The sequence below is a fragment of the Scardinius erythrophthalmus genome, assembly GCF_964197995.2.
Source record: "Scardinius erythrophthalmus genome assembly, chromosome: 12".
Lineage (NCBI taxonomy): Eukaryota > Metazoa > Chordata > Actinopteri > Cypriniformes > Leuciscidae > Scardinius > Scardinius erythrophthalmus.
In genome coordinates, this window is record NC_138232.1 from 39,279,891 (window position 1) to 39,294,265 (window position 14,375).

A 14,375-nucleotide genomic window follows, 5' to 3' on the forward strand; every position below is an offset into this window, starting at 1 on the left:
TAACTAGGTACTAACCCTGAACCTACTCCTAAACCTAACCTTAACCCATGTACTTACATTGTATTGCCCAGCACTTTCTTAGGTAGGTATACTGTAAAAACGAGGTAAGTTCACGTACTGTAAAAACCCATTTAACACTGAAAAATGAAAATTCTGCCATCATTTACTCACAAATCAAGTTTAAAACAAAGTAAATTAAAATGTTTTGTGTGAACTAATTCTTTAAAGATGCTGCGAATGTTCAGTGACCTCCATCTGAGCTTGTAATAACACAAGCACCGGAGTGTCGTACCTTCAGTAACTGGCACGGTGTCTGTCCAAAGTTACTGATCATGCCTTCTAGAGCTTTCCTCTCCTTCTCATCTGTGATGGCGTCCAGATCAACAGCCCCTAGAACAGCCAGAGACAGTCTCGTTTTGCTCAATTTAAATGTTGCACTGTATTAATTATATTTACACTATAAACATAAGTGATAATTTGTAGTCATTATCGCAAAATAGACACCAACAGGTTGATAAGGACCCTGATGTTAAACAGACACGTTTTATTTCACCCTAAAGGACTTTCTTTTTGTGAAAATACATTATTTTGGTTATTATATGACTACTTACCAAATGAATTAATTAATAAGTGTGCATAAATTATGGATATGTTAAAATTATTTCATTATGTGAGAAGAGACAGAAAAGACATGAAATTAGCACAGCTATGTATGAAATTCGAGACCACAGTTTAACAGTGTTATTTTAGTATTATTTATATAGTATCATAGCATTTATTAATTTTAAGAATTAGTTTAAAGGACAATATTCATTCACCAACATCATTCTAGCATAGTTATTGTGGTATTTGTACATAAATGGTGCCTTTTTAACATGTCTAGATCAATGCAACTATGGTTTCTATATATTTTTTTTTTATTGTTGTATAAATGGTAGTTTAAACATTTAATAAACTGTTACTGTAATAAAATTAAGTCTGTCATAAAATTAAACTACAACATATCCACTAAACTGCCACGGTTACTAGTTAATGAGCATGTTTACACGCACACCAATATGCTGATAACTACCAAAACTCAGTTTATTGAAATAACTCGATTTACCGGTTGACATGCAAATCAATGACCTGGCAATGCAAGTTAACCGTGTGGTTACAAGACTGTGCTAAAAAACAACAACAATAGGTTATTCCCCGGTGGTGAGGCCAAAATGCAAGCATCCGTGTATTTCCCTCAGAGTATTCTATTTTTATATTGTGAGTTGTGATGTTAAATAAAACATTAAAAACCCCAGAGTAGTTCAAAATGTCAGCAGGACTCATTCTCCTCTCATATTTGAAGTTTCTACAACTGTGCCACTTGACCTTTGGCTGCACGAGATGAGAACCCATTTTTATATTTCTAGGGTCAAGAAAAAGTCAGAGTTTGTGATATATTTCTTCTCCTACCCTACCGCATAATAGGTTTAAGAACATGCGTTTAAGAAGGTAACACACTCATTGTTACACAAGAATTGGTAGCAAAGGATGTTATCGACATTATGACTTCATACCTTCATAAGTGCAGTAATAGAAGACATTAAGGGCCTCCACTGCATCTGGGCCCCTCTGTTTATAGCCAAAGATCAGATCAATCCATTCATGCAGATGGGCCGACACGTACTCTGATTCCTGAGCCGACACACACAACATCCACATCAAGAAAGTGGTCACATGCTATGCTTCCAAACCATTATTTCTCTAAGGATAGACCTGAGGCCATCAGCCATTATGGGAGGAATCTGCAGCCGAGAGGTGACTGGGAAAGACTCTTTTGTCGTTCTAGTTTTGTAACCTTTCACAAACCTATCACTTTAATAGGACAGAAGCAACAGAGGAATTGAGAAGAAGAGAGAAACGGATAATAAGAGAGGAGCGTATTCAATTACACATCCCTCCCTGGAGGCTCTCTATTGAGGTTAGTGGAGAAGAGCTGTGATGAGGTCATCAGAAACGGGCTCACCAGGGCTTTGCGGTGCTTGTAGATGAAATCCTCGGGAGATTTGGCCCATTTAGGCAGGATGACATCATTTACCCTCTCTTTAGAGATCTGCAAGCGACCCAGGTCAAATCCTACAATGAAAGAGAGAACGAGACGATGAAGGGAAACATGACACTTAGTAAGTTGAAATTAAGTTTTTAAAAGACAAGTATCATTTTATTTTCTAAATGAGTGGTCAATTTTCAAACAGCTTGAAACACTTGTTTAAACTATTTATTTCTATTTATAAATGTTTGTCAGAAATTAGCATGCTCATGTGCACGTTTCGACATGTAGATGTGCTTTGGAAAGGCTGCACAAATTTTGTTACAACTTTTGTGTTGGGTCATATTGACTCTTCAGTGTTTTTCACACTGGCAATTTTTGGCAAATTGCATGGAAACCAATGGAAACGGAAAAGTTGTACCCAGTTTTTTTAACACAACAGGAGGGTTTAGAAGCTTTCTTCTATTCCAGCTTGACTGGGAACACTAGCTCAACCAATCTTGTGATTTTGGGATGGAAGCTTGTGTTGGAATAAATGTAAAAAAAGTTTGCAATTCTTAGCAAAGTTTCTCTGGGAAATGTTTACTCTGCTCACCGTTCTGGTTCTCCAAGAACTCCGGGAAGTAAAAGAATTCTGGGATGAGCTCTTTGACATCGTTGGGATTGTCCATGAGGGTCTGCCAGGTCGCGGGAATGGAGTGAAACTGACGGTCAGCACAGTCAAACCTGCCACAGACAATCAGACCAACTTTATTCATTTAATAGAAAATAGGATTTTGCGAAGATATGATTTGAAAGCCATAAACACATTTACATATGACTGCCCATGTTTAAATATCAATCAATCAATAGCCAATCATTACAGATGCCAATCTTAAAGGTACAGTAGCAAAAACAGGCTGTTTAATTCTAAGGATCAGAGAGAGAGAGAGAGAGAGAGAGAGAGAGAGAGAGAGAGAGAGAGAGAGAGAGAGAGAGAGAGAGAGAGAGAGAGAGAGAGAGAGAGAGAGAGAGAGAGAGAGAGAGAGAGAGAGAGAGACTGGAAAATGTCCATGAAAAACTAAAACAATCCTGATTTTAGTACATGAAAACTTGATTAACAGTATATTGACTTCAGGGAAGATCTTAGAATATGACGCCTTTAAATGAATTTCACTTCAGTGACCTTTTCTTTTCAAAGCATACAGAAAAACGTTGTGATTTGGTTGACAAAAGACACAAGAGAACAGACAGAAAAACGCTGACAATGAATAAAAAGGCAAACAGCGGTAAAAGCAGAGAAGCCTGACCTGCCGCTCTGCAGCTGGATGTGCAGGGATGTGAAGGGCTCGACTCTGATGAGGTAATGCATGACTCCCGCAGCGTTCGAGTAGTGCGTGCCGTAGTGGAAACGGTCTATGGTGCCCGTGGGGTCTTCAAAGCTCTCATATCTGCAGATCATTTACAAGCACATTTATCAACTGCATTTATTGCTGCCGCAAAATCGACTTTCAAAACATTTGCTCTTTTCCAAAACCTAGTGAGCGGCTTCACTGTCTAAATAGGAAGCTTCCTTCTAAACGAGGTCCCTACAACTGAAATGGAACCTAATACACATTATATAAACAAAAACTTTTATGTTAGATGCGATTAATCGATTTGACAGCACTTAATTTTTTTTTTAATGAAAAAAAAAAAGCTAAATAGAAAAACAAAGCACATAAAAAAATTACTAAAACTAACTAAAGTTAAAATAAAAATTGAAAATGATTAGAAATACTTATAAATACTATAATAGTATATAAATAACACTGGTTCATAACAGCATTATACATTAAACAGTGAAACCTGCAGTAAACACTGATATTTCTATCTTAGTAAATATGATCTGTTAGGACTGAGAGAACAAGACAGAGACATAAACGTAAGACAGAAACACACTTCTCTCTGACGGCTTTTGCATTCCTCTCGTTCAGCACTGCAACAGGTTTGGAGAGATCTCTGAACACACGCGGGTCTGACAGATCCAGCTCTTCTGACGTATAATCCGACAGGATCCAGGGGAACTAAAAACACGTAAGATCATTTAGGAAATGAATGAATGCTGATGTGTGACCATACAGTGAACGTGATTTCACCAAGTACAACATCGTTGTATCATAATCAACCAATCAGATTTGAGGGACAAGTTTGCAGTTTATGTCAAATTTAGGCTTACAACCAGAGTTAGGTGCTTCTACATCAGCGTTATTCACATATCATTTCCCTCTGATTTTAGGGATGAGTTATGGGTAGGGTTAGGGATAGGGTTAGGACAAAATTTTCAGACAGGAAGGAAAATATGTTGATCCAGGAACATGTCTTACTTGGCAAAATCCCGTGACCACACTGCAGTTGAAAGAGAATGACGAGCGTGTGTAAATGTCACTCACCACAGGATACTGAGCCAGATCATTATACGTCCTTCCTGCTATAGTGTTCAACTGCATCAGGTAGTCAAAGTTTGAGATCTCCCTGTTCACCCATTTCTGATGACAGAGAGAAGTGAAAGTCAGTACTTAATCAGCTCTAAACGTTCAGTCTACATACACAACATCAAATCCCTAAACTGAGAGTGCCTCATACGTCTGCAGTGACCTGTGTGAGTCCAGAAGCTTTGAGCAGCTCCTGCGGTGAGTGAGTGGCCTGAAGAGAGAGCGAGCGCAGCAGCAGCATCCGACTGTACACTTTATTACGCACCTGTCAATCAAACACAGAAACAACATGTCAATCACACGAGATCCACCTATAGCAAACCACAACCATCCAATCCATCTCCAATGGACAAACTCAAGTCCCTTGGATATACATCACAATGGAGAAGAAAAGATTATCGCAACTTCCGTTTCATGATGACTTGAAATATTTCTGACCTCCTTCTTGAAGTTCAGGAAGTAGTTGGTCTGGTCGATGAGAAAGATCTCTAACGCCGAGCGCCGGAGGTTGTATCTGCGCAGGTGGATCTCTCTGATCTGAGACAGAGGCCATTTAAAGTCTTGACCTACACCTGAAAATGGAGAACATCAACACCATCTCTTTCCTCACATGCACGACCTTTGACCTTCACACTGCACTTTCCCCGTTCCTCCTCACCTTCTTCTTTCTCTGCGCTGCTGTCGTAAAAGTAGATGTGTTGTGTGGTGAGCTCAAGCCGACCCGGATAGACGTCGACCACAGTGACCAGCTCACAGTCCTCTGAGATCACCAACTTCTCCTTCTGACCCGCCTCTTCTGAATCAGCCCTTAGAGAATGACAGCGAGCGTGAAATGAATCGTTTTATTCCAAAAAAACATAATAAAATGACAATAAAGACATTTCAAATAATTTTTGTTCTTTTGACCTTTTAATTTATCAAAGAACCCTAAAAAAAAAAACCATGGTTTCAACAAAAAATATGAAGCAGTTCAACTGTTTTCAACATGAATAATAATAATTAAAGCTGCAAGCAGCATTTATCGGGGTTCAAGCAATTAAAGCATGAAAGCAACAAAAGTTATTAAGTTTTATTTAGCAAGCATGTAACCACTGACATAATAGATGGAAAAGACCATTTACAGCCAATACAGGCAATTTACCATAGGAAAGATGTGGTTTTCAAAGCTTTTTGACAGTTATAGCGCCACCTATGGTCCGATCTCCATGAAATTTTCATATGCTCACCAACTTTCGTGAAGTTCTGAGTTTTCGTTTAGGATTTATAGGCTTTTGAGTGTATTTTGCCACGCCCCTTTTCTTTATGACCCAATTATAGCCATGCGAAAAATGCAAAAGTGCAACTTTTTTTGATAATTATTGATCTAGAGAGTCAATAGAACTGTCCTAGATTGGTCTGGTTTTGATCGGGCGAAAAACCTAGGACTAGTTCGCAAAAGTAGGTTTTGGACAAAATTCGACGTAGCAGAAAATTTTTCCTACCTAAATCGAAATTGGAGATATCCATTTTGTCCGCCTTGCGCCAGGGATCACAGTGGTGTAAGACACTTGAGTCTGGGTCAAACGGTCTAAGAGTTATGAGCGATTTTGAACTTTTGGTTGCTGTAGCGCCACCTATGGGCCAATCGGGGTCATACTCTGATAGGTTGTCCCCAAATTGAGGCCTACCATCTGGCCAGGTTTCAAGTCTCTAGGCCTTACGGTTTGGCCTGCACAATGCGTTTTACAAATCCTTACAATTACAATAGGGTTTCAGCATTTCATGCTTGAACCCCTAATAATTGTTTTTTGAGCAGCAAATCAGCATATTAGAAAGATTTCTGAAGGCTTAATGATGCTGAAAATTCAGCTTTGATCACAGGAATAAATTACATTTTACATTATATTCAAATGGAAAAAAGTTATTTTAAATTGGAATAATATTTCACATTAATAGACCCGGTTTCACAGACAGGGCTTAGATTAAGCCAGGATTAGACCTTAGTTTAATTAGAACATTTAAGGAGCTTTTATAAACGTGCCTTAGATAAAATAAAAAATAAACATTACTGGTGTGCATCTCGAGACAAAACAATGGCACTGACATATTTTAAGATATCTTAGGTTTAAAGGGATATCACTCAACAATTCTGTCATCATTTACTCACCCTGAAGTTGTTCCATGAGTTTGAGTATGAGTTTCTTTCTTCTGCTGAACACAAAAGAAGATATTTTGAGGAATGTCGGAAACCAATCAGTTGTGGGACACCATTGACATCCATAGTAATTTTTTCCATTCAATGGAAGTCAATGGGGTCCATCAATTGTTTGGTTTCCGACATTCTTCAAAATTTCTTCTTTAGGGTTCAGACTCATACAGGTTTGGAACAACTTGAGGGTGTTTTGGGTGAACTATCCCTTTAAGCCTTGACTGCAAAACCGGGGGTTAATGTTGTTGTCGTTGCTTTTTAATTAATGCAGCCTTGGGGAGCTTCCAAAAATCTTTGAACAGTAGTGAACATACAAATCAGTAACCTGATTAATGCAAGAAATCTAATTAATTAATGTCAAAATATAAACAGACTAAGCTGTTTAAACAGCAACAAAGGCATTTATATGCAAAGAGCCAAATGAATTGTACCAATTATTTTAAGCTAAAATCAACACATTTACACATTAAAGAACAATTTACAAGGTGTTTCCATGAGATTGCACATTTATTTTTTTATGTCCATCTCCAATTATTGTGTAAAAGTGATTGGCTTTTGCTCCTGACTCACTGATTGGCCGATGCAGGATCCTCCTCCAGGAGTTCCAGGATGTCATCCTCCAGATCACTGACCTTCACCTGCTTCACCGCCTCCAACAACAGTGACTCAGCGTTTACCTGCTGGTGCTGCACACCTGAGGTAACACACACAGAACCAGTTATTTCCCCAAATACAGTCACAAGACTCATAAAAAGTTCCAGGTGACCATCTTTATACGTGTGTATGTCTTACCCAGGTTGTCTCTCAAGGCACTGGCTTCCCTGTGGGGGTCAAAGTTGTAATTTCGCACCAGTTTGAGTCGCATACGGGAGTAGTTCTCAGCGCTAGAGAGCTTCCAGTATGTGTCCTTCTGCTGCCTGCCAAACACACACAGCTGCTTTACAGACCACTTTTTTTTTCTTGTTCTTTTTTTTTAAAAGCCAATAGCTCTGTCTGGTGTCTGTTACACCCTGGGAAAACCACATTTTAATAGTCTTTAAAAGTATACACATGCACACTCTGCGACATCTACACACTCACTTGTCCACCCAGGGTCCTCTTTCACAGAAGAGTCCTCTGCGCGCTGCTCTCCACTGCCTGAGGGTGGCGCTGTTTTGCGTGTGGATTTGTTTCAGCATGCTGTTGTACCTCAGGTTCTCCTGACGCCCTCGACGACTGAACGGTTCCACAAACTGCTCCTGAAGATTTTAGAGGATAATGAAAATGTTTGTGAATGTCTAATAGCCATTCAATTCTGCATTCAATTTGAAGGGAAATAATGTTCGCTGCCTCCATTCTGCTCACCAAGGCTGCATTTATTTGATCAAAAACACAGTAAAAACAGTAAAAGTGTGAAATATTATTGCAATTTAAAATAACCGCTTTCTATTTGAATACATTTTAAAATGTAATGTATTCCTGTGATTAAAGCTGAATTTTCAGCATCATTACTCCAATCTTCAGTGTCACATGATCCTTCAGAAATCATTCTAATTATGATGATTTGCTGCTTAAGAAACATTTCTGATTATTATCAATGTTAAAAACAGCTGTGGAAATTGATACATTCTACTTCTTTGCCAAATTGGAAGTTCAAAAGAACAGCATTTCTTTGAAATAGAAATAGAATGTAAATGTATGAAAACACTTTTGTATGTGTGTGGAGATGTTATGGTACCTGAAAGCGTATCTTGCTCTCTCCTCTCTCTCGGTCCCTGCGGTGCAGATTGAGCATGAACGCCTCATAACAGTCCTTCCAAAAGAGGGCCATGTTCTCATGACCCTGACTGAACGTCTCGATCTCATACTGCTTCATGTAGGGGATAATCTGATGAGACAGATAAACAAAATTTAGCTTTACAAACTACAGGGGGCGACGAAGAGCATGCTACTTGAAACAGAAAATAAGCATGAGAGCTCGACCGGCATGAAATCACAATTAACTTCATTTACAGCTCTTACATATTTATCCAAATAGACCCTCCACTCCGGCGAGCTGCAGTACAGCTGGAAATCCTCAAAGAACGATGGACTTCCGTTGGTGTCCGGGAGGGAAGGGAGGTGCAGCTCCATGTACAGGAGTTTGTGGACTTTAGACAGGAGAGTACGGAGAAGAGGCACTAAAAACGAGTAGGTCTCCTCCGTCCGTTCCTTGCTCACGGAGCGCCTGAGGATTTCCTCCACGCGGCCCAGAAGATAACAGGCCTCGTCCTGAGAGTCCACCGTCTTGGTTTGTAAGATGCCATTCAGTTTGGCCGTAGCCATGGCGCACTCCTGCCGGAAATGAAGAACAAACAGCGTGAATTAATTAAAGATTTTTAGTATCAGATATTGGTACTGGAAAATGTTTAGGAGTACTAATACCAATAATTACTACTGTTCAAAAATGTGGGGTCAGTAAGATAAAAGTTTGGAGCAGACTATTTACATATAAATACCAGGTGTCACTCTATATCTCCCAATAATATGTCTTAGTAAGATGCATGTTTAGTTTTATGATCAAAGCTCTGTAGTTTTTATTGTGGGAGAAAAACGTATATAATGCAATGCAATACAACGATTATTAAGAGATGTACAAATAAATGTTCCTCACCTCAAAAGCCTGATGGATCATATTGGAAACTCACATTTTAACATGTTAAAATATTTATGGATAATCAAGTAAACCTAAATTGCTTCCATCGAGAATATGTTCATCTTGAAATATTACTAACAATATACTAGTAGTTACTCTTATGTTGACTTAAAAAATCATGAACCAAGACCTGAAGATGAAAGTTTTTAAAATTCATCTATAAGACCTTTTACTTGCTAAAAAAATATGAACTACCAATCAGAAGGCATGTAGAAGATTTGGTCCACTTTAGACATTCTACTAACTATAAGTGACTTTGCAACAACATGTCAACTAACTCTCATTAGAGTATTAGTAGACTGTCTGCTTAATATCTGCTAATACTTTTTTACATTCTACTTACTATAAGTAACTTTTCAAGTACATGTCAACTTATTCTACTCACCCTAACCTCATCATAACAGTCTACTTATACTCTAATGAGAGTTAGTTGACATGTAGTTGCAAAGTTACTTATGGTTAGTAGAATGTCTAAAGGGGACCATCAAAATCGAGTGTAACTGAAGAGTGTGTACAACAGGTTCTTTTCAGCAAAAATTATGAGGCTAATGAGGTCTCACCTGCGGATCTTCCTGAGCCATGAACCCGAGCAGCAGCCGTAGTCCCACCTGAGACAGCTGGAGCCACTGCGTCCCTGAGGCGTACCACACCATCAGCCCGTCCATCAGAGTCACCGTCTCATCCAGAACCTTCTCAGTCCACAGGGCGGGATTCACCAGACCCTCGGCCTGTAGGAAGTCCTGCACCACGTGAAGCAAACGCACTGCATTCTCTGTGTGCTGTGGCAGCGTGGCCGTCGTCGCCTCGCGGTTATCCGTTACGGCCCATTCCAACATCCTCTCCATCAGACTGGACAGAGAGAGGTTAGCAAATGCATTAAAAGCCCAGTCAGACCAGGAACGGTAACTAAAACGATGAAGATATAGTTCTAGAAATCGTTCTGAATATAAAAGAACAGCAGAGAGAGTCCACACTACAACTATAGCGATAACAGCACAGAGAAACTATATAATTGGAGTCACTTTCGGAACAATTATTTTCCAGCTGATGAATGATAAAAACATTGACATCCAATCAGAATCAATCCTGCTTTAAGAGCTCGAGCATTCAAAGCGGTAGACGACAAAACTGCAGCAAGCGCTTAAAATAAACAGAACAATATCTGCTGGTGTGGACGCTAATATAGTCATCATTCTCTGTGTGAATGGGTCTTAACACTAGTTCTAGTTATAGATTGTTTCTGAGTGCTAAAATGAGAAGCAAAAAATGTTATTTAATGGAAATTTTGGTTTCAGCTGAAAGGCTTTTGGAGGGCCGAAATCACTGACTAAAATGGTGACGTTTAATTAGCGCTTCTATGGTGCGTTTGGTTTTGACTGTTTCTGTGTATTTACGTGCACACAATGTGGATACGATACGACAGGTAAACACGTCAGCTGTGTGGACGCTAGGGCTAGGCTGACAATATCGGTTTCTCATTTTAAATCGAGATCTTTAAGATCGAGATCTTGAAGATTTAAATCGAGATCTTGAAGATTTTTCATCAAAATCTTCATTTTGATGAACTGAGATCTATGCTTTTACTCTCTGCTGTTTTCAGTTGATGCATGAACAAAACTGCACCAAACATTTGTACTTTAATAATCGTAATCTTTTGATATGAAACAAAGTCATAGCTTTAAAAAATGTCAATTTTAAAATGAAATTCAAACAATAAATGTGGTTTTGTGAAGGATCGCCATCAGTGCAAGCGGAACATGAACAGATCATCTTCATATAATCATCATTATAGCACAAAATAAACATCAGAAGTTGTTGAAAGAAACAATACAACCCATCGAATATAATATAATTAATATAATATAATAAATATAATATATGTCACATGTAAGTGCTCAATCAGTGTTTTAACTGCAGAAAGACGTCAATAAAACAGCTTGTAAACAATATTTTAGGTAATGTTACATTTAATTCAGAAAAGCCATTCAATGTCCATAAACTCGTTAGTCAGCTAGAAAAAAAACTCTAGAGAAGAGAATTTAGCACAATATATGCACAATATTACATATTAATTCTATTTTTACTTCATTATTTAATGCGTCATTTAATTATCAAATGTGAATAAATCTGTCATGAAAACAATTACAGCCACCATTTAAATGTTTATTTTTCAACAACTAATTGGGGAATAGACAATTATATTTATTACTATCATTAAAAAGTTGATATTAAACTGCCTTATGTGCAATTTAAATGCTTATATAAAAAACTGTTACATTTAATTAATTAATAAATTGATTAATAAATAAAGTATTTCTGTTTTTGTTGATAATAAATGAAAACTTAAATAAAAACTTTAATTTTGGTTTCAGTAAAAAAAAAAATATTGTGCATCATTAGCATTTGCAAGGAAACGATCTTGATCTGTATTCTAACCTGAGCTTGATGTGGTCGACGGGCAGCAGCAGCTCATTGGCAGTGCCCAGTTTGGTGAGGGCAGAGAACACCTGACCCCTCTCCAGCCAGGCAGTGTCATCTGACCCCTCCACACCTCTCCACATCACACACAACACGATCTCCAACAGCAGACGAGACAACTCCTCCTCCGTACGCTGGGTGGAAAATCAATCAATCAGTCAGTCTCATTTCAAATGAAAAAAAACATTGGCTTTGGCTAATAAAGGTATTTTTTCCATTTCATTTAATTAGAAATTTTTGGTGTGTTAACCTACTAAGTCCTTCACTTTATTACAACTACATTTAAATTATATTTAATACAATTATGTTTAAATAAAGTCTCTTATGCTCAACAGAGCATTTATTGATCAAAAACAGTAAGGTAAAAAATGATCAATGATTAACACAGATGTGCTGCTTAATATTTTTGTGGAAACCACAATCCTTTTTTTTCAGGATTCTTTGATGAATAGAAAGTTTTAAAAAACTGCATTTATTTTTTAATATTTTGTAACATCATAAATGTCTTTACTGTCACTTCTGATCAACTTAATCAACTGAGTCCTTGCTCAATAAAAATATGAATTATGTATAAATTATAATGTTAGTGTAAATGTAATGCATTATAGGTAAGAAAAAGTTTGTATAAAATACCAGAAATAACACTGTGATAAAAGACAAAAATGTTTAATAAAAATGGGTTACACTTTATTTTAAGGTGTCATTGTTACAGTGTAATTATATATTTAAGTCCTGAGTAAAATTAAGCAACTACATGTACTTACTATAGGGTTAGGGTAGGATTAGGGTTTGGTTTAGGGTTAGTTGCATGTAATTATGCATAATTTACTGTTATTACTATAGTAAGTACATGTAACAACTGTAACAAGCTCACTGTAAAATAAAGTGTTACCTAAAAATGTAAATGCATTATTATTAATCACTGGAAAACAACCATTCTGCCAAGTAAATTAGTTAATCACCCTGTAACAACTTTGTAAAATCTGCACATTCTTGCATTAATGTACCACGTCTTTCAATGAGACTCATCTATAAATTCTGTTTTAGAATCGCTTGATACCTTCATTATAATAGTTACTTCTTGTTGAGAACTTACAGAGGATGAAAAATGACAACACTATTCGTACGAGGAAGTGATAAATGCTCCACTTACGCACTTGGAAACACACATCAGATCTCTAGACTCACCTCGCTGTTAAAAGACTCTCCCAGGGACACATTGTCACTGAACAGGAAGTTGTCATCATTCAGAGAGGAAGCTCCGAGGAAAGGTTTATTATTCTCTAGGGGAGACGGTGTGCTAGGCATGCTACCAGGAGTCTGACTGCCACTGTCCCCGTGATCGAACAGATGCACATGGGAAAGGTCCAAACTCAAGACCCCTGCTTTCCCGCCCCAGGGTTTGGGTGTGGGCGCGTCCCCTGGCGTGTCGGAGAGAGACATCAGGTCTCCGTTGTCCAGGCTGTCTATGGACCTGCTGTCTGACACGCTGTCTCGCTCTTCGTTCACGCTGCCGCCGAGAGTCCTGCGCTCCAGAGGAGGCTCCACGCGCACTCCTCCGCTGCCGCGACTCAGCTCCAAACTCCCCAGGCTGGCCGCGTCACCTCGACCCGAACCAGATCCTCCGTCGCTCCCGGGGCTCCGGACGAGCAAGCGCATCAGAGTGCCCTGCCAACACGTCTGCTTGGAGATCTGCAGCGCTGCATCCTGATGAGACTGCAACAGCGCATACAGCTGAGGGGAAAAGAAACAAAAAGTGTACAAATTGAGATCATTATAAATAAATATTTTCTCCTTTTTTTCATTTAGTGCACATTTGAGTTGCAGTTTAGTTTTCGTTCTTTTGCAAATTCATGTTTTTATTTTAGTTAAAGGGAAGTTCACCCAAAAATATTTATGTCCCATGTATGAAGAAAAAAACAACAACAACAATGTTTGGTTGTTTCTTTACACTAGGCAATCATTCATCAACTTTAAAAGCCTAAATGTAAAGCTCAAGTATCATATGTGACCCTGGACTACAAAACCAGGCACTTGGGTCAATTTTTTGAAAATTTTGATTTATACATCATCTGAAAGCTGATTAAATAAGCTCTCCATTGATGTATGGTTTGTTAGGATATGACCATATTTGGTCGAGATACAACTATTGGAAAATCTGGAATCTGAGGGTGCAAAAAAATCAAAACATTGAGAAAATCGCTTTTAAAGTTGTCCATTTATGTTGGCGATTCTGCTGCATTCACTCACAAAAATAAATGTTTCATATATTTATGGTAGGAAATGTACAAAATAGCTTCATGGAACATGATCTTTACTTAATACCCTAATGATTTTTGGCATAAAAGAAAAATCGATCATTTTGACCCATACAATGTATTGTTGGCTATTGCCACAAATATACCCGTGCGACTTGTGACTGGTTTTGTGATCCAGGTTCACATATGGATTATTTTTGGTACTTCTAAAGTGTATTCAGTCTTTTTATATGGAAAAGAAACCATTTTGAAAAAAGAAGCTTTGTGCTTCAATAAAAAAAATGACATACTTTTAATG

At 38.1% G+C, this 14,375-nt stretch overlaps 1 protein-coding gene across 5 annotated transcripts in view; it reads right to left on the reverse strand.

Annotated features, from left to right (window-relative positions):
- Positions 1-14,375, reverse strand: part of nbeal1 (neurobeachin-like 1) — a 66,154-nt gene that overhangs the window by 9,495 nt on the left and 42,284 nt on the right. For 2 of the 5 annotated variants that reach the window (XM_081381432.1, XM_081381430.1), the window contains exons 26-43: positions 13,008-13,553; positions 11,778-11,953; positions 9,902-10,190; positions 8,669-8,980; positions 8,385-8,534; positions 7,748-7,905; positions 7,460-7,584; positions 7,238-7,361; positions 5,138-5,286; positions 4,918-5,051; positions 4,643-4,744; positions 4,438-4,533; positions 3,947-4,071; positions 3,316-3,456; positions 2,622-2,752; positions 2,003-2,112; positions 1,554-1,671; positions 293-390 (exon numbers count right to left, since the gene is read on the reverse strand). In XM_081381432.1, the coding sequence (XP_081237558.1) occupies positions 293-390; positions 1,554-1,671; positions 2,003-2,112; positions 2,622-2,752; positions 3,316-3,456; positions 3,947-4,071; positions 4,438-4,533; positions 4,643-4,744; positions 4,918-5,051; positions 5,138-5,286; positions 7,238-7,361; positions 7,460-7,584; positions 7,748-7,905; positions 8,385-8,534; positions 8,669-8,980; positions 9,902-10,190; positions 11,778-11,953; positions 13,008-13,553 (3,084 nt within the window). Of the gene's footprint in view, positions 1-292; positions 391-1,553; positions 1,672-2,002; positions 2,113-2,621; positions 2,753-3,315; positions 3,457-3,946; positions 4,072-4,437; positions 4,534-4,630; positions 4,745-4,917; positions 5,052-5,137; positions 5,287-7,237; positions 7,362-7,459; positions 7,585-7,747; positions 7,906-8,384; positions 8,535-8,668; positions 8,981-9,901; positions 10,191-11,777; positions 11,954-13,007; positions 13,554-14,375 lie in introns of all 5 variants that reach the window. The other 3 variants (XM_081381431.1, XM_081381429.1, XM_081381433.1) reach the window with 2 other exon arrangements.